The 24,763-nt window shown below is 37.2% G+C and overlaps 1 protein-coding gene across 1 annotated transcript; it reads left to right on the top strand.

Moving 5' to 3' along the window:
- The first annotated feature begins 3,094 nt into the window (after positions 1–3,094).
- Positions 3,095–22,913, top strand: BTG3 (BTG anti-proliferation factor 3). Its single transcript, XM_057697558.1, has 4 exons — positions 3,095–3,681; positions 8,311–8,448; positions 13,622–13,829; positions 20,246–22,913. Exons 1-4 carry the CDS (start codon positions 3,509–3,511, stop codon positions 20,483–20,485), a joined length of 759 nt encoding a protein of 252 aa, XP_057553541.1. The 5' UTR covers positions 3,095–3,508; the 3' UTR covers positions 20,486–22,913.
- The last annotated feature ends 1,850 nt before the right edge of the window (positions 22,914–24,763 follow it).

Here is a 24,763-nt window from a genome sequence, read left to right as displayed (position 1 = left end):
CTTGCTGCCGAGCGCCGGCCCGCTGAGGGCGGCGCCCTCGGTTCCCGGCCCCGGAGACGGTCGGGGGCCGCCGAATCTGTGGCCCCAGAGCGGAGGCCGGCGGCGGTGAGGAGACCGGGCCGGGGGAGGCGGACATGGCGAGGCTGAGGGCATCGGGAGGAGGGTGGTCCGGGCGCCCTTGCGGCCACGTCGAAGGTTCGCGGGCAGGCTGCGCGCGGGCGAACCGGGAGGCGTGCGGGATCGAACCGCCTTGCATCGGCTCTGGCCCGGCGCGAAGGAAGGGCTGGGGGACTGAGGGGGGGCGGCCCGCGAGGGTTTCCGCGGAACCCTCAGCGGCATCGCGACGGAGGAGACGCAGCCTCGAGGCTCCTGCCACGTTTCCACCGCGCGTTACCTCTTGCTTGGGGTGGGCGACAGCCCTGCGCGTTCCTCCTCCCCCCCACCCACCCCCACCCCGCGTCCGGGGGTTTCCTGAAGCCGGGGATCCGGCGTGCTGTCTGGGGGGGCGGGGTCGCGCCTGAGGGGAGCCCCGGGCCTCGAACCCAGGGCCACCGGAGGCTGGAACCTCCCGGGGGGCGGCGGAGCCTGCGGGGCTGTCGGTGGGGAGGAAGGGAACGGGACTCCCGGGGCCCTGCCCCTTAAACTCGGGAAAAACCGCGATTGCAGAAGTTGGACGCGCGTGCAGGGCCGTTCTTCCAAGAGTGGGTGGAGACGTTGCGGTGCCCACTCACCTGGCACTCTTCAAACCCGGGCGCCAGAGCCGGGCGGCAGGCTCTGAGGGCTTCAAAAGCCCCACGCCGGGCCCCGTGGGAATCCTGTCTCTCGGGGTGCAGAGCCCGCTTTGTGTCGCCGCGGAGGCTGGTCTAGGGCTCGTCGCTCCCCGCGGCCGGGATTCCCCCCCCCCCCCAACCTTGGGAACGTCTGTCAGGAGAAATGCTAGTTTCCAGAAACGGCCGCGTTGAGCTTTTCGTTACAAGGGAGGGAAAAGTACAAAGTTGCAAACTCCTGGAAGGCAGGGCTGGATTTTCCTCAGGGTTCTCTGCCCGCCGCCGTGAGCAGAGGAGCCAGTGGGAACAAAGTAGAACTTGAGCAGCCGCCGCGGGTGACTACGTCCCAGGATGACGTCACCGTGCGATGTTTAAAATGGGAGCTTTTCGCTCTGAGTGTGGTTGGAGGAATTGCGGCTACTTACTCAAGGGACGCGTAAGGTCTCCTTGGCCCTGCTAGCTTCAGGTTTCTCTGTCTCTGACTTTACAACTCTCCCCTCTAGGGGTACCCTTTTGGTTCTAGAATACTGACCGGTGGGGTGGGTTTCATTGTCAGCTATTTCAGGCATCATTCCTTCAAACTGAAGAAGAAAAAAAAAAGTAATTTCGTATGACTCATCTTGTGTTACAACCCAAAGCAACCACTAAGTGGTTCTTTCCTTCCTTCTTCCTTTTATTTTTTGAAATGAAACAGAGGAGAAGAAAAAAAAAAGGAAAACAAACCCCCAGACTCAGATATGTAGGACATAGTTGACGAATTTAATGAATGAGGAGAATGAATTAGTTAGGGATCGAGTGCATTTCTTTAGTGTGGTTCCTTGTTTTCTTTGGTGGGGTGGAGGCTAATGTATTTCCATCAGCAAGTTTTCCTAATCCCAAAACCATATATTAAATTGGCAGTGGGTTTTGCTTTTCCATCATAACGTGGTGGAGTATAAATATAGCTTTATAAGTGGAAATGGCTGACATTTTTTCAGGAGGAGGCTGCACAGCAGTTGTGGAGGGCAGGAAGTTGTGTGCAGCTGGCATAGAAGGTAGATTTGGCATTCTAGGGTTCCAGGAAGAAGGTTTGGGTGTCTTCCATCTAGGATCAAGGTGGCTATGGCTGCCAGCATTACCTCTCATCAAATAACATATAGAATTAATTTTCACACTGAGATCCCTTGTTTGAATTTGCACACGGAGGAAAGGAATCTTATGAAGACAGACTTTAAGAGCAAGTGTATTGAGAAAAGAAAAAAGGAAGGTAACAGAATCAGCTTTAATTTTTAAGTGTGAAAGAACACGAACTATAGGGTGGTTAGCAGGTTTTTGCGCTAAACATAGGAGGGGCTGTATGTCTTTAATAATTGGCTCTGAAAAGGTGATGTTGCTTAGTAAATGCAGCACTCTGAATAACTCCACGTTACTTACAGCAGCCAAATGAATGAGCTCATCGCGTAAAGACAGAATATACATCGAAACAATCCCAGTACAAGTTTTTTGCGTTTGTGGATTAATCAGTGATAAATCAGATCTGTCATTTAAAAAGGAGTCCTTGAGGGCAGTTCCAAAATGCAGCTGAATCTCTGATTATTTCTTTTTAGGTTTGGTTTTTCTGTGAATGACCCTGAATTTCCACTCTCTTAAATATGTTTTGATAGAGCTGGTTTTTTTGGGTCATATTTTTTAGGTAAATATATCTCTGTTCCTGAAAGAATGCTTACAGAAGCTCGACAGTGGATTTTTCCCTTTGTGTATAACAGCTTTATTGAAATATAATTCACATACTGTACAATTCACACATCTAAATTGTACAGTTCGTTGGTTTTAGCATATTCACAGAGTTGTACAATCATCACCACAGTCAATTTTAGAAGATTTTCATCACCTCAGAAGGAAATCTTATACTCACGTAACATCACTCCTTTCCCCTCATCCTCCTACCCCTAGCCACAGGAATTTATATGGATTTGCCTGTTTCTGGACATTTCATGTAATTGGTGTCATACAGTATTTGGTCTTTTGGCTTCTTTCCCTTAGCATAATTAGTATTCAAGTTCATACATGTTGTGGCACGTATCAGTACGTCATTTCTTTTTGTTGCCTAATAATATACCACACTTTATTTGTCCATATAGCAGTTGATGAACATTTAGTTTGTTTCTACTTTTTGGTTATTAGGAATAATGCTCCTGTGGACATTTGTGTACAAGTTTTTGTGTGAACACATGGTTTCATTTCTCTTGGGTATAGAGCTAGGAGTAGAATTACTGGGTCATATGGTAGCCATATATCTGACCTTTTTGGGGACTGCCAAACTGTTTTTGTGTAGTGGCTCTACAATACTGGGTTTTAAAATGGACTTTTTTATGTTTTAAAGTACAGCTTATTCCATAGAATTTTAAACTTGAATTATTGTAGCTAAATATTGACACAATTAGTAAAAACTACATAGTAGTATCTTTGTAGTGCTTCTCTTTGAGTGATATCTCTGATTTTATTTTAGCTAACAGGAGCAATTTGGTGTATTCTCTTTACTGAACTCCTTTACAAAGCTAGGTGATAAGATTCTTAAAGTATTTTATAATAAGGCCTTTATGGCATAAATTAGTGACTGTTCCCTACTCCAGATATGAGCCAGTGAAACACAAGATAAAATTGGAAGGCGGCTGTAAAGAAGGAATTTTTTTCAGAGCTTTATCTTCAAGTTTTGATGTTTTGGTTTTTTGAGAAAAACTATTTTATCTTTGCAGGGAAAGATGAAGAACGAAATTGCTGCCGTAGTCTTCTTTTTCACAAGGCTAGTTCGCAAACATGATAAGTTGAAAAAAGAAGCAGTCGAGAGGTTTGCTGAGAAATTGACTTTAATACTTCAAGAAAAATATAAAAATCACTGGTATCCCGAAAAGCCATCAAAAGGACAAGCCTACAGGTAAAGAATTAGCTTGGACAGTTAGATTGGACTAAGAGTCTGATCAGCTCCTCAAATGAGTGCCAGGCCAGAGGAATGATGGGTGTCCAGTCCATACCTTTCACAGTTTATCTGCAAAATACCCAACTCAGGAGTGTTTCCACTTTATTTTTTCTTTATTCACTTTAAAATACAAATATTTGTTGTTGGAGTCCCACTGCCTGGACTTGGGAGGCTAATAGTATATACATGCCCATGGGAGTTAGTCTTGTGGTCATAGTGTGGCTCCTGAGTGTTTTTCTTTATGTATCACAGGTAGTTGAGGGGTTTCACAATTGTAGAGGACCCCTAAAAACTATCACTTAAAAAAGGGCATGGTAGGAGTAGAGGGAAATGAGTTCCTTGTATCTAAAAGTAAATTACATGTTACATGTTAAAAGTGTTTTGGCAAATGAGAACTAAGATTATTAGACACCTAATATGTTCTTGACACAGGAATAATTTCATTTGTACTGTGCATAATTTGTTGTGGTAGAAGCCAGTTTAACCATTTCATAGATGAAGGTAACTTACCTATGATTCACAACTGGTGAACATTAGCTGTGGGATTTGCATTCAGGTCTAACTGACCCTAAATTCTTATGAGCTCTCTGTACATCACAGTTCTACCACTGCCTTGTCTTTGAGAGTGAAGGCAATTCTCACTCCCAGCTATCTTTTGTACTCTGGTTTATAAGTTACATTTACAGTTTAAAGAAGAGCAGGCTTCTGTAAAACATGTCCTGGCATGCGCATTCTTTAGTATTTATGTGATTACTTGGGAACCTGAGTTGAGAATGTTCTGCTAAACTCAGGTGTCAAACTGTGCCCCATTTGTGGATGTGACCAAAAAAATAAAAGTGAAATAGTTGTGACTATCATGAATACAGGAATTCTTTTATTTGTAGATATTGCAGCCCCCAAAGATTCCTCCACAAATTAGCACTTCACAGTAAAAAGAACTTCCTTTCAGTCACTGAGCTCTTGCAAGTGTAAGACTATTCACGGAGTGTGCAAGGGAGGTGAAAATATGATTTGTTTAGTTCTCATTTGCTAAAAGCCAGGTAAGCATGTTATCTGTTGAAAAGAAAAGAATCAAAGTAATTGATATATTTTCCTCTTCATTTCTATCCAAAGAGGTTTCGTAGTATATTGGAAAATGTGGTGAATGAAAGTAGAAATGTAGATGTTTTGTATAAAGCAGACTCAAGTTATTATTTTTTATCCTCTCACTTGATTCTCTTAATTTTTTCCTGCATATCTGCATATCTGATAGAGTGAACAGCTTTTGTTACTTAGAGCTGTTCAAGGTTTTTTCACTGATGTAATTGACATTGGACTAAGATTTTTGGAAGTGCCAAGCCACCATACTATTACTGAAAAAGGAGACACTATCAAGTAAATGCTTAAAGGTCAGACACTGTACAGTTTCATTTCCATTAATTCTAAAAACTTGAGGAAAAAAGTTAGTCAAAGAGGATTAAATTGGCAAGTAATCAGAAGTATCATTATTGAGTCATTTTGAAGCCATCTTTGAAGTAGAAAACTATTAGAGTTAATGGTGGGTCATTTCTTTTATAAGAATGAATAGACTGGACTTCCTAGGTGGCGCAGTGGTAAAGAATCTGCCTGCCAATGCAGGGGACATGGGTTTGAGCCCTACCCTGGGAAGATTCCACATGCCACGGAGCAACTAAGCCCGTGCGCCACAACTGTTGAGCCTGTGCTCTAGAGCCCGTGAGCCACAACTGCTGAGCCCATGTGCCACAACCGTTGAAGCCCACGCACCTAGGGCCCATGCTCTACAACAAGAGAAGCCACTATAATGAGGAGCCTGCGCACCACAATGAAGAGTAGCCCCCGCTCTCAGCAGCTAGAGAAAGCCCATGTGCAGCAACGAAGACCCAACGCAGCCAATAAATAAAAATAAATTTATGAAAAAAAAATGAATAGACTGTAGGATTAACCAGAGTTAGTAGACTTTTCAATCCATAGAGTAGGTTGGAAGTGTTCTTTTTCTTCTAAAGTTTATATAAATTAGTATGTTTCTCTGCAAAATTTACAAATAAGGGCAATTTGGCAACATTGTCAAGATCTGTAAAGATATTCATAGTCTTTGAAAAGTAAGTCTAATACCTATTCTAGAAGCATAATCAGAAATGCAGACAAATATGTATGAATATGGATTTTTTTACACTTTATAATTGCAAAAGATTGGAAAGCACTACACTGTCAACATTAAGTAAATGATAGACTATTTATGCAACTTTTAAAGTCTTGTTTTTGAAGAGTGGTTAATGGGTAAGTAGTCACAGTATCTAGAGTGAAAAAAGTAGCATAAAATATATAAGGTATGCAAATTTTGTTGAAGCAGAGTCTCTATTTAAGCATCCATACTTACATATATTTTTTAAAGCTTAGAGCCTACATCTCCTTCATTGTAGATAAAAAACACAAACACATTACATTTAGGATCTATCTCCTTACCTTTAACTGCTTTTGATCCTGGGGCATGTGGGACTTTGGAATCAACCTACACAACATTAGAATCTGTGACATAGGACCATCTTATAGAAAAGAATAAAGGGTATCTTACATGGTTTAAAATAATTTTTTTTTTACTCTGGATTTGCTGAATTGTTAATGGTGATGTTCCGATAAGTATAGGCATAATAAGGTTTAATAAAATGACTTTGGCATCTGGTCTGGATCTGAACTCTGGATTCACTACTGTCTAGCCATGTAATGTTGGGCAAGTTAACTCAGACTCTCTGCCTCCTTTCTTTATTACAATGGAGAAAATAGTATCTAGCTCACAGGATCATGGTGAAAATTTTAAAAGTAAATATAGGCATATGTCGTTTTATTGTGCTTTGCTTTATTGAGCATCACAGACACTGCGTTTTTTATAATTTGAAGGTTTGTGCAACTGTGCCTTGAGCAAGTCTGTCAGCGCCACTTTTGCAACAGCATTTGCTCACTTTGTGTCTCTGTGTCACATTTTGGTAATTCTTAAAGTATTTCAAACTTTTTCATTATTATATTTGTTTTAGTGATATGTGATCAGTGATCTTTGATATTACTATTACAAAGACTCGCTTAAGGCTCAGATGATGGTTAGCATTTTTTAGCAATAAAGTAGTTTTTAATTAAGCCATGTACATTGTTTTTTAGACATAATGCTCTTGCACACTTAATAAACTACAGTGTAGTGTAAATACAACTTTTATGTACACGGGGAAGCCAAAAATTTGTGTGACTAGCTTTATTGAGATACTCGCTTTATTGCCGTGATCTGGAACCAAACCAGCAATGTCCAAGGTATGCCTATACATGTAGAGCATATAGGAAACTCTCCATTGCATGGTAAACCTTCAAAAAGACTTATTATTATTGTTATTAAGAAATATGTATTAGCTATTACCTGAGAACTTTTTCAGTTTTAAATGAAAATTGAAATCAACTAATAATTAAATTTTTAGAAATTTAAATAGTATATTCTGTTGATGTTACAGTATTGTATTTAGTTGTATAATCAGTATTTGTCAATTAACTTATATTTTCCATATTTTAAAGCTTTGGGTCTGAAGAAGTAAAATGACAATCTGAATTCACCCAGTAATGCTAGTACTCAGGGCTGGTACTAAAACCTGGGTTCTCTTGCTTGATTTCTTCATTGTAGGCAGTAATTACTTTCATTGTAGCTAATTCTATGTAAGCAGAATACTTATTTTAACAGATATTTTTGCATTCACACTGAGAGTCATCTTTGAGCATTCCATTAGGTAGCTGTGGGTGGTATTTCTTAGGTTAAAAAAAAGTGAACAGATGGGAATTCCCTGGTGGTCCAGTGTTTAGGACTGTGCGTTTTTGCTGCTGTGGGTGCAGGTTTGATCCCTGTTGGGAGAGCTAAGATCCTGCAAGACTTGTGATGCGGCCAAAAAAAAAAAAAGGAACAGAGTCTTTAGTGGTTTGGAATTTTTTTCTCTTTTTTGATAACTTAAAAAAAAAGAAAAAACCCTAAATGAAATAAGTCAATAACACTTTTGGATTATATTTTAATCTTAAGTACGTGGTGTGAATGGTTCTGTGTCCTTGAGTGATTCAGTATTTAGAGAACAATTATAGGTTGAACAAAGGATACCCTTCTTAAGCAAGGTAACAACAGATCAAAACTTGTCACAAGAATTTCCAGATGTTATTTGAAACATTAGTTGAGGTCTTTTGTTAATTGGAGATTTTGTTATATAGGAATTTGGCCTATTAAAACTTTTACCTTCAAAGCCCTAAGTAATTTCATACAACTTTCATACTCCTTGCTCATTTAATCTACATTTGAGGTTGAGTAGTTTCTGTGTGAAATGAGGTAGAGCCAGTTCTAGTAATTTCCCTGTGCTCACACAGATGCCCTCTCCTTTCCACCAAACTGGGTAGTGCTGCCTCTTTGCCTTTAGTTCAGACTTATTATCTATTTAGGATAGATATTCCTGGATCCTTTGCCAGGGTTCCTTTTATTTTTTTTAAAGTCATGTTGACAAATACTAATAGATACAAAAAAGTTTCTGATTTAAATTTATTTAAAGCTATTAACATGACTCCACTTTGTTGTAGATGCATTCGTGTCAATAAGTTTCAGAGAGTTGATCCTGATGTCCTGAAAGCCTGTGAGAACAGCTGCATCTTATACAGTGACCTGGGCCTGCCAAAGGAACTCACTCTATGGGTGGACCCATGTGAGGTGTGCTGTCGGTGAGTTCTTGAGTTTGGCAGCTGAACTGATTACCATGCTGGAACTGATTTTATGAAATTCTTTCAGGTACTGCCTGCACATGTATCTTTATGGCCAGGAGCTAGTTTTTTGGCTTTCCCAGATGTGAATTTTGTAAACCATTCTTCTTTGAGGTGATAGTGAAAGACTGGTTACATTCCTGTTTTACAGCTAAAGAAACTCAAAAACTGATAGAGCAGGGGTGTTTTTTAGAGCTTTACCAAGAATTTTATTTTAAAATTTAAACACCAAGACTCCCTGTAGGTCAATTATTATCCTCTTACATAGGTGGTGCCCTTGTCTTTCCCCTCTTCAAATAGGAAAGACACTAATCCCAAATAATACTGAATTACTTTTCGTTGGTCTCTGTTTCTGTTTTTGTCTACTCTTGCCTCCCTGCCCCTTTTTGGTTTTTAAGTGGCTGAGTGATATTTTCATGGTTTTATTTTCATAATGGAAATTATTTCTCATCTCTTAATGAGCAGAATTGTAAAATGTTAGTGTTAGGTATGAAATCTAATTGAACTTCATTCATTGTAAAAACATTCATTGTGGATCAGGCATTCTTAGTTGTGGGGTTTTAAAAAAATGTCAGTGACATTCTTCTTTCAGGTAGTTCAGAGTGTAATAAGAGAAAAAAGAATAAGCAGATTTCAATAGAGTGAGATTTGTGCTATAATAGAAATATGTACAAAATGCAGTAATTGGTGGCACAAAGGAGAAAGTAACTGCTTCAAGAAAGACTATAGTCAGCCCTTGGTATCAGTGAGGGATTCGTTCCAGGATACCCCCTGCCACACACCCACACCCACACTGCCAGAAGCAGTATTCTCAAGTCCCTTGTATAAAATCAGTGTAGTATTTGCACATAACTTATGGATAACCTCCCATGTACTTTAAATCATTTCTAGATTTCTTATAATACCTAATAAAGTGTAAGTGCTATGTAAATAGTTACCTTGAATGGAAAAAATTCAAGTTTTGCTTTTAGGAACTTTTTGGATTTTTTTTTTTCCCCAAATATTTTTGGTCTGTGGTTGCCTGAATGCATGGATGCAGAACCCATGGATATGGAGGGCTGGACTATATTGACTAGGTGATACTGGAGCCTAGTGGGGAAGGATGAGTTGCAGTTGACTAGATGACAAGGTAGGAAGGACATGACAAGGTAGGAAGGACATTTCCAGGCAGGAGGAACAGGATGAACAGATGCATGGAACCCCCTGTGAGTGATTTCCTACATCTGTTCCTTTAAGGTTTTCTCTTTGGTTTAGAGGTACAATTCACGGATTGATTGTAGTAAAGGTACTTTTTGATGCAACCGTTATATGTTCTAAAGGTGGTCATAGCCTTTGACCTGGTCTCCAACAATGAAAGTGGTGGTAAAGACATGTTGTTGGAAAAATACATGGTTATTCTGCAACAATTTTCTGGACCACCCTGGGGCTGCTTGATGTAAGCTGGTGGCTGATAGATGCTTATTGCTTTATGAAACCGGGTATAGGTAGTAGATTCTCCAATAATTTCTTAGAAAAAGGAAGAGCAAGATATCTCAATTTTTGGTTTAAGAAGGTCAAACATTTTTAGAATCTGGGACTAATTAAGGACTTAGGCCAAGATCAGGCTTTGTTTTGTAGACTTGGTCCACTGAATCCCTGCAGAAGACCTCAGTATATAAGAAATAGCTATCACAAAGTTACTATATTGAAATGCTGACTTTTTATGAGGCCCACACTTTGATCCTGATTTACTCTTGCTTAACACACAGTTCTTTAAGTTGGTTGTGTAGTTTTTCAGCCCATAAAAAATTACATGGCATTTGAAAGGGGATTGTTAATAGTACAGTTGGCCTTCTGTATCTGAGGGTTCCACATCCATTCATTCAGCCAACTTTAATTCAAAAATATTTGAAGGGAAAAAATTAAAGTTCCAAAAAGCAAAACTTAAATTTGCCATGCCATACAACTATTTACATAACATTTACATTGTATTTACATAACATTTACGTTGTGTTAGATATGGTAAGTAATCTAGAGATGATTTAAAGTGTATGGGAGGGTGTATGTAGGTTATATGCAAATACCATGCCATTTTATTTAAGGTCCTTGTGCATCCACAGATTTTGGCATTGGGGAAGCGGAGTGGGAAATGGCCCTGGAACCAATCTCCCAGGATACTGATGTCATAAAGCTACAAAAAAAGTAATAGTCTGACATAGAGGCAGGAACAAAAAAGCAAATGTTGACCCAGGTGTGTTATCACACTGTTGAATAATGAATATTTAATACAATGATCTTAAATCATTAGGGAATATTTTCTGTATCCAAGGATGTTTAAGAAGTTGGCTAATTATATAAACATTTTGGACATATTTGTTTGAAATGTTTAAACTACATCTTGGCACCTGAAGATAAAAGCTTTAGTTACGTGGACATTCTACTTAAGTGGATATACTTCATCACTTGATGATGCCAGATAATGAAAGATTACTGTGCTTTCATCTTGTTAATATAAGAAAATCTTTGCATTCAGTAATCTTCTAATTATTTTATATATCAAAATTTTGCCCCAAATTGGCTATGATGTGAGTTTTTTCAGTTAATAGGAATTACCTTCAGAATGTGGGTGCTCATTCAGTGATGATAGAAATCCCAGAAAGAAAGACGTGTTAGTGATTGGGTAGAGGTGATTGCTATAAATTAATAGAGGAGATTGAGATATTTATTAGTGCTTTTGGAACAAAACTGGAAATATTCTGAAAATTAAAGCTTATATAGCAGTTATATAATTGAATAAATAATCTGAGTCATTAAAATAACTCACTGGTATACTAGAAACTAATTAAGGTTATAAAGAAAAATGAAATGCACTCAAAGAGAACATTCTTCATAGAGAATATTTATTGGAATAAATGTTGGAATAGTGCAGTGTTAGATAGTTAGAAAGGTTATCACTTAGTGAAATATTTGAGAAGATACTGAATAGACAACAGATCTTTCCTATAAGGAGAACGCCTGCAAATAGCTGGCAGGTTTATTATCTACCCAATATTCTACACTTCTTTGTTTGTTTGTTTGTAATTTCTATAATCCTTTCTTTTCCTAATGAAGAATATTAGATACTATCGATTTCTTTCAAATTAACTCACTAGGCCTTAATGTTTTACCAGTGTATCATTGAAAATTAGAAAGTTTAAAAGTTGTCCATTGGGCTTCCTAGGTGGCGCAGCGGTTAAGAATCCGCCTGCCAATGCAGAGGTCACGGGTTCGATCCTAGCTCCAGGAAGATCCCACATGCCGCGGAGCAAGTAAGCCCGTGTGCCAAAAAAAAAAAAAGTTGTCCATTACTAGTTCTGAGGAATTAATTGTACATTCTAATGTTACAGTAATGTAGTAAGCAGCTTCACTTATCCCTCATACTAAAATACTACCAAGGGAAAAATGCAGAACCTAATTGAGATTGAGTGCCGAAGAAATCTGAGTTAATAAAGCTGATCCTTCGGTCATTAGATGTCTACTCTTGGTTTAGGTTTCTGTTTCTACAGAGGCAGGGATTTTTCTCAGATTTCTCACCTTTCTGTTTTGCTTGAATTTTGATTCCATTAATGGGCAATACTGAAGGTAGGCCTAAGCCCATTATTAATACTGCTGGTATTAATGTATGAATTAACCTTTGGTTGTATCGAAATTTGTTGAGTCTTTAAACCTGGAGAAGACTGTGGGGTAAATTTCCATTGCTACAACCCAAGGCTAAGTAATCTTAAAATTATAGTTCATGAATTCTGTGTTGTGAACAACTTGCCCAATTGTTCAGGCATCTTCTAAGAAGAATCACCACTGAAGACCAACCACTATCCAGCTATCTCCAGCTTCCTCATCCTGCAGATAGGAAACCAAAGCCTAGAGAAATTAAATAACTTGCACCTGGTCACAGAGCTAGTTAATGGCAGAGCAGAACCAGAAACATATCTAGTGCTTTTTCTGCCATCCTGTAGCAACTCCTTTTATGAGATAGACTGAAAAAAATTAGAAAAGGGAATTATGTATCATATTTAGATTGCATTTATGGCCCCATCCAGCCTATGAGAATGGAAGATAGCACAGTTGAAAAAATAGAATTCACCTGTGAGACTACTTGATTGCCATTTAAACTTTCAAAGGCTTTGTTGCAGTGAGGCCTCTTTCTTGATTGTAGATATCATCCTGATTCATAAAGAATTTGAGACAAGAGTTAAGACTGCTTAACAATTCATTTCCTTAGTCCTAAGACTTCCTAGAAATTGTTTCACAGTGTTTATGTTATGCAATCTATTTGAATGGATTTGGGGGTTTCTCCTCTGTCCTCTCAGTTGAAAACTCCTAGTTTTACTGTGTGTTATGCTGTTTTCCCTCATTGCAGAATTTATTTTCTTTTTTTCTAGTAACCAACAGGCAAGGTTACGTATTCTGACAATTATTTTTCTTAGACCAAGGCTTTAAAAATGTTTTGGAAGGATAAAAACATTTGCTTAATTAACAGAAAAATTAAGATGAGAGGTAAGCATTTATCATAGGAATCTCTTATGAAATCAACAGTATAATTCAAGCAAAATCCTTTTATTTTCCTCAACAATAGTTTTTTGTTTTTTCCCTTTAACCTCAACAGTTGCCTCAGTTCTTGTTTTTGTCAGTGTGAATATAGGAAACACAGGCCCCTTTTTCATTTTATCATGGTAAAAGTAAATCCCATAGGAAATGTCTGGTTGATTTTTGACTTGAATTACTAGGATCTACGTTATAAGAGTCAGTTAAAAATTTATTAGAAAGTTTTACTGTATGGCCAGTTTCAGTGGTAGATACAAAAATGTAATCAAAACAATGAGTTTCTCTTTGATGTCTTAAAGAACTTTTTGTCAGGGGGACAGCAGAAAAGAAAATTAGAAAAAAGAATGAGGTCACTTTTTATTTGTACTTTAATAGATCAGAAGTAGATAATTGTGGCCTCCCTGTTGGCATGGAGCTGGATTAGGATACTGTAGATGTAGAATCAAGTTCTGGGAGAGTTCCTTCTTTGCCTGGGACTGATGGCATTGTTCATTCAGTTGTTTTTATGGACATTACTAGCTTTGTTGATGTGACATCAAGGTTTGTAAGTTTTTGGTTTTTTTATTCTTAGGTATGGAGAGAAAAACAATGCATTCATTGTAGCCAGCTTTGAAAATGAGGATGAAAACAAGGATGAGATTTCCAAGAAAGTTACCAGGGCCCTTGATAAGGTTACCTCTGATTATCATTCAGGATCCTCTTCTTCAGATGAAGAAGCAAGTAAGGAAGTAGAAGTGAAACCCAATTCAGTGGCTGCGACCCCCAGCCCCATGTACCAGGTAAGCATGAAGTGGCTCCATATTGAAGGTTATGAGCAGGGCTTGCAAAGTCATTCCAGGTAGTCTTGCTCATATTGCCCAAGGTTTCTAAGTTGAGATTCTGGATCATGGTTCTTACCTTTCCACACGAAGGGGAAGCTGCTTCCTCTGAGATAAAAATAGGCATCCTGAGTCATTTTATCAAAGGTCTGCTTTACTACTCAATGAGTAGGATAAATACATTGCAAAAAGAATAGAAAAAATCATGGTGATAAAACATTCCTGATGTTTTAAAAATCCTTATTGCATTCAGTAATAGCCACTCAGGTTTTTTTTTTTTTTTGTAGTCTTTAACACTTCCACTTTGTACCTTTGAGTTTAACTTTCATGTTCTTCTCTCCCTTTCTATGATTAAAGAGAAACCTCACTAAATTATTCTTTAGTTAATTTTTCACTCAAGGCAACACAATATCTTTCTTTGCTTTAACATTTAAAGAGTCATATAGCTACCATGCATGCACTTACAAATTTGTTCACTTATTTATTATTTTTTTTTATTTTATTTATTTATTATTTTTTTAGGGGTACACCAAGTTCAATCAACTGTTTTTATACACATATCCCCGTATTCCCTCCCTTCCTTGACTCCCCCCCTGCCGAGTCCCCCCCCACCCTCCCCGCCCCAGTCCTCTAAGGCATCTTCCATCCTCGAGTTGGACTCCCTTTGTTATACAACTTCCCACTGACTATCTATTTTACAGTTGGTAGTATATATATGTCTGTGCTACTCTCTCGCTTCGTCTCAGCTTCCCCTTCACCCCCCGCCCCCTCCCAAACCTCGAGTTCTCCAGTCCATTCTCTGTATCTGCTTCCTTGTTCTTGTCACTGAGTTCATCAGTACCATTTTTAGATTCCGTATATGTGAGTTAGCACACATATACCCCACATACTAAAGAACATGTAATATGCTTAAAAAAATTCTTAACAGCAATACTCTTCAATAGGAAATGTATTTTCAAGTAAAAAAAATTTCAGGAAATCTTTTGAGTCAAGCCTTATTCTGTACTTTTTCTAATTTTGAGTATATTTTTAAATATACCTATTTTTATTAATTTGGCCTTAATTAGACATAAGTAAACATACCAGGTTTCTGGTAGGGTTTGATTTGGGCTAAAATGAGAATTTAGATCTTAATGAGTAAGAAATTAGAGTATCTTATGACTATGAGAAACTGAACCTTTAAATCCAGCATACATTTATATAATGAACATCCTTTCAGTATAACTTAATTTTGAGTTCTTAATTTTTTTTTAAATTGTTAGATTATCCTTCCTAGGCTTGAAAGGAAGATTAGTTCTGAAAATTATCACATTCTTGGGTATATATGTATATGTGTATATTATAAGGTAACATTTGTGCCCACTTTAAAAAAAAAAAAACTTCAAACAGTATAAAAGAGTATAATAGTGACACATCCTCCTCTTTCCCCAACTACCAGTCTTGTTCCCTTGCATGGAGATTTTAATTACCATTATTTTTGTATTCTTCCCAAGAGATTACCTATATAGATAAGTAAACATAATATTTGTGTTTCAGAGATCATTTTTAAGACCATTGCCATAAATATGTTGAATATTTTTTTCCTATGTGTGATGTATTATGTACTACAGATTACCATTGTTAAATTGCCAGGAATTCATTCAGATATGTGGTGATTTTATCTCAGAATTTTATTTGTTATGCAGCAAAGCAAGAATGTAAGCCCCAAATTGAACTGATTGCTGCTAATTTTTTACAAGTAAATTGACCTTTAATTTTTAGACTTTTTTTTTTTTTTTTTTTTTTTTTTGGCACACGGGCTTAGTTGCTCCGCGGCATGTGGGATCTTCCTGGAGCTGGGATCGAACCCGTGACCTCTGCATTGGCAGGCGGATTCTTAACCACTGTGCCACCTAGGAAGCCCGAGACTTTATTTTTTTTTAATTATTTATTTATTTATTTATTGGCCACGTTGGGTCTTCATTGCTGCTTGTGGGCTTTCTGTAGTTGTCGAGAGCGGGAGCTACTCTTCATTGCAGTGCTCAGGCTTCTTATTGTGGTGGCTTCTCTTGTTGCGGAGGATGGGCTCTAGGCATGCGGGCTCAGTAGTTGTGCATGGGCTCTAGAGCACAGGCTCAGTAGTTGTGGCGCACTTGCTTAGTTGCTCCGTGGCATGTGGGATCCTCCTGGATCAGGGCTTGAAGTCGCATCCCCTTTGCTGACAGGCAGACTCCTAACCACTGTGCCACCAGGGAAAGCCCTAGATTTTCTTTTAAAATTAAATTGTTTTTATTTTCCCGTATGTTGAAAGACTATTAGGATAAAATTATAACAACAGAAAGGCATAGAAATTGAACTTTTATGTGCTTTTAAAATAAAACATTTCTCCTTGACATTATATTCACTTATAAAACATTTCATGATAGAAAAGCATAGCTATTACAATCATTGTGTAGAAAGCTGGTGCAGATGGTCCACTGTAATTTTTCTTACTTACCCATTTTTCCATCTGGAACCTGGCATTACCAAGAGCCTTAAAAAAGAGGTTATCAAAGTACAGACAATATAATTCTTAGCTTGGGGTCTTTGTTCTCTGAAGGGGGTCTGTGTTTTCTGAAAGGAACCTCCAGAGATAATTCTCCACTAATTAAGAATGAAGATTATGTTATCTCTCCCCAGATTGATCTATAGATTCAACTTGTTATTAATCAAAATCCCAAAAGGCTTTTTTCTAGATAAAATTCAAAGAAAGAATCAAGTCAGAGATCTCACACTACTATCAAGTCATTGTTTGTCAAGACAGTGTGATAATGGTTTAAAGATATATAAATATATTATTGGAATAAAGAGTCCAAAAGTAGACCCATGGGTGTACAGTTTTTTGTTTTTTTTGTTTTTTAAATAGAAGTGCCAAAGCAATTCAGTAGGGAAACTCTACAAGAACTGGTACTGGAATAATTGGATAATCTATATGTTTAAAAAAAAAGTGAACCTAACTGCTACTGATACCATACATTAAAAAATCAATTTGAGGGGATATGTGTATAAAAACAGATGATTGAACTTGGTGTACCCCCCAAAAAATAAAAAACAAACAAACAAAAAATCAATTTGAGATGGGTCATAGGCCTAAACATAAATGCTAAATCTCTGGCACTTAGGAGAAAACATATAGGGATACCTTTATTATTTAGGAAAGGCAAAGATTTCTTCCAGGGGATACAAAAATCACAACAAATTTTAATAAATTTGACCTCATCAAAATTAAAAATCTTTGCCCATCAAAAGAAACCATTAAGAAAATGAATGGGCAGAAGCACAGATTGGGACAAAATATCCTCAATACAGATATTTGTCAAAGGACTTGTTTCCAAAATATTACTTTAAAAATCACTCCTATAAGTCAATAATAAAAAACAAATGATCCAATTAAAAGCAAATAGGCAAAAGATTAAAGACTGTATGAAAGAAGTTGTATAAATGGCCAGTAAGCAAAAAGGTGCTTAACCTCATATGTTATCAGGAAAATGCAAATTTAAAACACAGTGAAACAGTGCTTCTTCCAGAATGGCTAAAACTAAAATGTCTGACAATACCAAATGTTGACAAGGATGTGAAGCAGCTCAATTCATAAACTGTTGATGGGAGTATAAAATGGTACAGCCACTTTGGAAAACTGGCACTTATAAATGTAAATACGCATCTGCCCTATAACCCAACAGTTCCACTCCTAAGTATTTAACAAGAGAAATGAAAAACAAATATCTTCAAAGCCTCATATTAGAATGTTTATAACAGCTTTTTTCATAATTGTTAAAAAAAAGAGAGAAAGAAAACAACCCAAATATCCATTAACAAGTGAATGGGGGGAAATTGTCATATATTCATTAATACAGTAGGATAATAGCAATAAAACAGAAAGAACTAATAATAGACACAATCTGGATGGACCTAAAAAACATTCGATTGAGCAAAAGAATTTTGCTAGGGAATTTCCTGGCAGTCCAGTGGTTAGGACTCCGTGCTTTTACTGCCGAGGGCATGGGTTTGACCCCTGGTTGGGGAACTAAGATTGCACAAGCCAGGCAGTGCAGCCAAAAAAAAAAAAGTTGTATACAAAAAATTATATACAAAAGAATACATGCCACATGATTCCATTTATGTGAAGTTCACAAATGGGAAACAGTCTGGTGATAGAAATCAGAACAGTGGTTGCCTGTGGTTTGTAGGGTTAACTGGAAAAGGGTAATGTAAGCTTCAGAATTGTGTCTACTTTCTGACAGTTTTAAAAGTTTATCAGCACCCCAATGTAGAAAGAAATGAAAACATTTCACTTTGCTGCTGGTTTGTAGTATAGGTCAATTATTAGTTTGAACTCTAAGTTCTATTTCCCCATTATTGTAAATAATCAAGAATTGGCTATGCTAAGGTTATTCACTGCAGCATTGTTTTGTTTGCTTTTGTGCATTGTTTTTTTGATAGTAAAAGACTGAAAGCAGCCTAAATGTCCTATCAAAAAGACACCAGTTAATTTAGTTATGGCATAGTCATTGCATTACTGTATAGCTGTAAAATGATGAAAAAAGTCATTATGTATTGAGATGAATGTCTCTGAGATGTGTTTGTCAAGTGCAAAAAGCAGTATACAGAATTTTGTGATTTTTTTAAATGTGTATATAGATGTACACACAAGTGTATTCATAGAGTATCTCTAAAGGTAGTCAAAAAATTGATTAGTATCAGTTGCCTCTCACGTAAAGAAGAGAGACTTTTTTGCACTGTATACAATTTTGTACTCTTGAATTTTCTGTCATGAATGCAGTGCTGTTATACAGAATGTAAATTTTTTTTTTTTTTTTGGCGCACAGGCTTAGTTGCTCTGTGGCATGTGGGATCTTCCTGGAGCAGGGATCAAACCCGTGTCCTCTGCATTGGCAGGCGGATTCTCAACCACTGCGCCACCTAGGAAGCCCCAGAATGTAAATTTTTAAAGGCCTATGCTAAGAAGAGCAGATTAGAAATCAGAGAATTCTGAAACTCATAGTCACAGGGTATGGCATTCTGAGCAGAGAGGTCGGATAACTGCTGATAACAGTTTTAATAGTGTGAACATGATGTCCCACTTGACTTATGGGATAATCTAAGACTTGTTCCAAAAAGCTGAACTGGCTACATTAGAATCACCTGTAGAGTGTTATCAAAATACTTGGCCTTTCTTCCTAAAATTGTGTTAATATTGTTCAGTAGACCAGAACTGGGGCATGAACATTTTGTGTTCAAAAAGTTCTGGTGGGACTGTAAGTTGGTACAGCCACTATGGAAAACAATTTGGAGGTTCCTTAAAAAACTACAAATAGAACTACCATATGATCCAGTAATCCCACTCCTGGGCATATACCCAAAGAAAACCATAATCCCAAAAGAAACTTGTACCATAATGTTTATTGCAGCACTAGTTACAATAGCCAGGACATGGAAGCAACCTAAATGCCCATCAACAAATGAATGGATAAAGATGTGGCATATATACACAATGGAATATTACTCAGCTATAAAAAAGGGATGAGATGGAGCTATATGTAATGAGGTGGATAGAACTACAATCTGTCATACAGAGTGAAGTAAGTCAGAAAGAGAAAGACAAATATTGTATGCTAACTCACATATACGGAATCTAAAAATAGTACTGATGAACTCAGTGACAAGAACAAGGACATAGATACAGAGAATGGACTGGAGAGCTCGAGGTATGGGAGGGGGCGGGGGGTGAAGGGGAAACAGACGAAGCGAGAGAGTAGCACAGACATATATATACTACCAACTGTAAAATAGATAGTCAGTGGGAAGTTGTTGTATAACAAAGGGAGTCCAACTCGAGGATGGAAGATGCCTTAGAGGACTGGGGCGGGGAGGGTGGGGGGGACTCGAGGCGGGGAGAGTCAAGGAAGGGAGGGAATACGGGGATATGTGTATAAAAACAGATGATTGAACTTGGTGTACCCCCAAAAAAATAATTAAAAAAGAACTTCTTAGGTGACTTTTTAGCCAGCTGTGGAAACCAGTGGTTTAAACATTATGTGTCCTTACAAACTTCTGTTCATTCTGTGTCTTCATCTTTTTTTGGTTGAAATAGCCAGAAAACATCTGGTTGTTTTAGAGTGCTGTTTGAGTTTATTCATTTTCACTCATTTAGAAAACACTGATTGATCACCTGTTATATTTGAGGTTTTTAACATATTTAGACTTGATTGTAGGAATGTCCCTTATACCTACACTTAGGATTGTGGGTGAGTGATTCTGCTTTTCTTTAATGAGTAATATGGAAGGTCACCTAGTTTTTATATAACACATGACTAATTTTTCCTTTTTATTAACTTATTGTGTATTCTTCCCTCCAGATTTCAGAACTGATGTTCCCGCCTCTTCCAATGTGGCATCCTTTGCCCAGAAAAAAGCCAGGAATGTACCGAGGGAATGGTCATCAAAGTCACTACCCTCCTCCTGTTCCATTTGGTTATCCAAATCAGGGAAGGAAGAATAAACCATATCGCCCAATTCCAGTAACATGGGTACCTCCTCCTGGAATGCATTGTGACCGGAATCACTGGATTAATCCTCACATGTTAGCACCTCACTAGCTGCTTTTGATTCTGTTGGTGTCATGTTGAGAGAAGGTAGAATAAGCCTGACTACATATTAAAAGTTCATACTCAAAAGTAGTAAAGTTAGATGGGCTAAACTATCAAACTTATTTTTATAGAGAAGTTATTGAGAATAATCTTTCTTAAAAATATATATATGCACTTTAGATATATTGATATAGTTTGAGAAACTTTATTAAAGTTAGTCAAGTGCCTGAGTTTTTAATATTGGACTTGAGTATTTATATATTGTGCATCAACTCTGTTGGATATGAGAACACTGTAGGAGTGGACGATCTGTTCTGGCACCTTTGAGCATTTACTTTATGGAGAGTATGTAAGTTATTTATACACAAGGAAATCTATTTTATGTCATTGTTTAGAAGAACTGCGTGAAATCATGTAGTTGCAAATAAAAAGTAGTTTGAGGCATGACAGTGTGTGCTTCTGTTCTGTGCATAAAAAAGAAAGCAAAGGGGATAGCTCACTTTGATGTGTTTAGATATTTAGCAAAGAAAAAACTAACAATTTTAATTTTTCTTTAAAAAATTAACTTTTATTTACTTTACCTTTCCCAAAGGCTATAAATATCAAAAGATTCATATAAGAACTCTAAAATTTGTTAGTAGCAGATAATTGAAAATGTGAATATAATGAAACATCTTTCAACCAGTAGAGTCACTATAGGTAGAATTTTCCCAACCAAGGATTTGGCCTGTACAAATTTTGATATGACATCAGACTTATGTGCCCTAGTGCCATGGCATAAAGCAGAAATGTTCTTATAGCTGCGTTGATCTCTGTGCCTTGTGCTTTTTTTCAACATGTTAAAGTCTTTATTAGAGGTCTAAAATAAAGCCAAATAGTACAGTACTTCAGATTCTTCAGTAGTCCTTCATATTTATACCACTGTAATGCCATCAGTCTTGTAAGCGTGCTTGAACTACAAAAAGAGAAAAAAAGCTATAAGATATTGGGGTTTTTCCCAAAGGTAAATTTTTAAAAACTAAGATCATTATGTTTTCTCATTGCCCACATCTTTAAATTTCTAGTCTTAAATTATTTGACTTACCAGAAAAATCACAACTTGCTAATAAATCATTGGATGTCCTTGGCTGTTCCAGATATTTTTGTTGTTGTGTTTGCTGATAAATTCTGTTGAAGTATAGGCTACCAGAAAAGCACACAAATCAGAGAGCTCTCAAAGTTTTGACAGTATGTGGAATTCAAAATATCTGCAGCCTCAACAGAAAACATTTTTAAACCTTAGTTATTTTAATGTTATTGTACTCTCTGATAAGCCATATGCAACTTTTTATATATTTCTAAACCATAGTATCTACTTTTTTTCCTGAAATTTATAGTGAATTATTTAAACTTGAGCATATTTCTCTAGGGATAACTGGCATCACAAAGGAGATTAGTTTTAAATTTGAAAAAACATTTTTTAATTGTTACTGTTCCCTTATAGATCCTAGAGAGTTTTGGGTGATAACGCAGATTTGTGGGCAATTATAAAGGTGGCAGGTTTCAGTATTTTTATCATGGAATTAGCAGATAGCATTTCTTCTGTTACTTTGCTCATGTCATAGTTATATGCCCACTGGGAAAATCAGAAGCATAACAGCTATACTGTTGAGGGAAATATTTTTGGTACGTACCTAGTAGCTATACTTTTTTTTGCACATTAGATTCCTATAAAATCTCCTAAATCTCTTATTCATTAGTGTTGACAACTAAATGGCAGAGTGTCTTTTCCTTGGTTTTTGAAAACCAAGGAAAATTCTAATTTTGAATTAGACTGCATATTAGACATACTACCTGTAGAAGATTCTGCCCTTTATTGACTACCTCACACTTTTTTTTGCTTACGTAAAGCAAAAGAAAGCTCTTATCAATATAGCTTTTCTAATCCATTCCTAATGAAATAAAACCATCTTTCTTTCAGAAGCAATGTGTTAAACTCAAGTCTAGTAAGTATGCAGTTCAAAATGTGTCAAACTTTTTAACTAGTAATTAGGACTCTAGGAGTTGTAACATCTCTAAGTCTGTCTCCCTCAGTCAGACTCCAGGACTGCTCTAATGAAGACAAAATGTCACTGCATAATTTCAGCCTGAAAGCATTATGGAGCTGTTTCAAGGAGTGCTTTGTGACTGAATGTTGATAATTTGTTTAAATTCTCCATTTTATTTTATATTTGTAGCCATAGCTGCAAAGCTCTAAATTTAGAGGTTAAACTTGTACATGGAAATATTAAAAAATATGTAAATTCTTTTGGTAAATTCTCTTATATCAATACCAAAGTGCTTATTTCTTGGTTTTTAGTATAATATTTATCTCAAAGTATATAACTTTTTAGCAGATTTTTATGATTTCAAACAGATAATAAAGCATTTACATTGGTTTATACTCAGCTATCACAAAGTTATTTCTTATTTGATGATTGGGAAGAGGAAAAAACTTAAAAACACTTCTGTGCATTTACCTTGCTAGAGTAACTATTCTGTCCATTTTACAGATAAGAGTAAACAATAAGTTTTTAAAATTTTTACTACTATATGCTAACAACTTAATCCTCATAATAATCCCCTGAGGTGGGTACCATTATTATCCCAGGTAAGATAAGGGCTCTCAGAGAAGCTAAAAATGCCCACGATCACAGAGAGCTAAGTAATGAAGCCCTGACTTAAAGCCAAGCTGGGCTTTGGAAAGCCCATGCTCTGTGGTGCCTTGGTTCATTACCTATAAAGTCTACTAACCCTTAAAACTTGAGGAAAGGTTCAGTATCAAGCCAAGATTTGGAATAAAAAGGGACAGATGCAAAGATTAGATTGAGAATGCAAGAAACTGAAGTATCTGTTGATTATTAACTAATAAAGCCTTGAGGACGTTCCTTTTTACAAACTATTCAGATATTTTTGAAAAGGGGCTGATTAATAATTTGATAGCCATTTTATTGAACTCTAAGTCAAATTGCAATATTTCTACAGTCCAGTCGATTGAGGATTGGGATGACAAAGCAAGCTACCAGTGATTGGTCCAGCAGAAAGATCACACATAGAGAGCTGGTGGTATTAGTATGGCCCAAGTTTATCACAGGACTTCTTTTTTCCTTAGTATAAAGCATTCGTTGACTTAACATGGTATACAATGTTCTCATGTATTCTCTGGAGTTTGTATCCCAGGTGTGAAGCAATAACACTGTAAGGCCCTAAGGGAAACAATATCCTTGCATCAAAGATGGAGCTTTATGGCATAGACTATAGGGAATAAGTGTGGTAAGTATTTCTAGCCAGGCTAGAGGTTTAATGGTAACTTCTATACACAATTTTAATGTCATGACTGGTAAGTAAACTTCACTAGCAATTAAAGCAGATTTATCTTGATAATCGTAAAATTAAAAATGCCGAATGTTGGTGAGAGTGTGTGGGGAAGCAGTCATTCACATAGCGTTAGTACAGGCTTGAAAGAGTAGTATAATCTTTTTGAAGGGCAGTTAAAAATGTAAATGTGCATTTCCTTTGACCAAGCAACTATGCTTCTAGAAATGTATCTACAGAAATACTCAAACAAGAAGGCCGTTATGTGTGTAAAAGTGATTTTTTGTAAATGGAAAAAATAAAAACCCAGTAGGTAAACAGTTCAATAAAATTTGAACATATATTCAAGAAAATGTGGAAAATACCATGTAGCCACACACACAAAAGTAAATCAATCTGTAAATGACATGGAATAAAATGTTGCACGTTGGGGAAATATTGCAAGTGGGGAAAGAAATGTTACATCTAAGATGGTGCCAATGCAGGGGACATGGGTTCAATCCTTGGTCCGGAAAGATCCCACAATGCTGAAGAGCAATTAAGTCTGTGCACTACAACTACTGAGCCTGCACTCTAGGGCCCACGTGCCACAACTACTAAGCCCACGTGTTGCAACTACTGAAGGCTGTGCGCCTAGAACCCATGCTCTGCAACAAGAGAAGCCACTGCAATTAGAAGCCCACACACTGCAACAGAGTAGTCCCTGCTCGCCACAACTAGAAAAAAGCCTACACGCAGCAATGAAGACCCAACGCAGCCAAAAATAAATTTTAAAAAATAATAATTAAAAAGATTAAAATTGGTGAATTTTTGTGTAGCCATTTTAATATTGAAGATGGAAGAAAACAATAGTTTCAGCATAAATTGCTTTATTATTTCAAGAAAGGTAAAAACAAACCAAAGATTTGTGCAGTGTATGGAGAAGGTGCTGTGACTGAACATGTCAAAAGTAGT

This window comes from Hippopotamus amphibius, chromosome 10, assembly GCF_030028045.1.
Source record: "Hippopotamus amphibius kiboko isolate mHipAmp2 chromosome 10, mHipAmp2.hap2, whole genome shotgun sequence".
Classification (NCBI taxonomy): Eukaryota; Metazoa; Chordata; class Mammalia; order Artiodactyla; family Hippopotamidae; genus Hippopotamus; species Hippopotamus amphibius.
This window is presented reverse-complemented; position numbering and strand designations above follow the sequence as displayed.

Coding starts and splice junctions, on each gene's coding strand:
- BTG3 (XM_057697558.1), top strand. CDS start 3,509: ATGAAGAACGAAATTGCTGCCGTAGTCTTCTTTTTCACAAGGCTAGTT. Junction 8,449..13,621: donor CCATGTGAGGTGTGCTGTCG/GTGAGTTCTTGA, acceptor TTTTATTCTTAG/GTATGGAGAGAAAAACAATG. Junction 13,830..20,245: donor CCCCCAGCCCCATGTACCAG/GTAAGCATGAAG, acceptor TCTTCCCTCCAG/ATTTCAGAACTGATGTTCCC.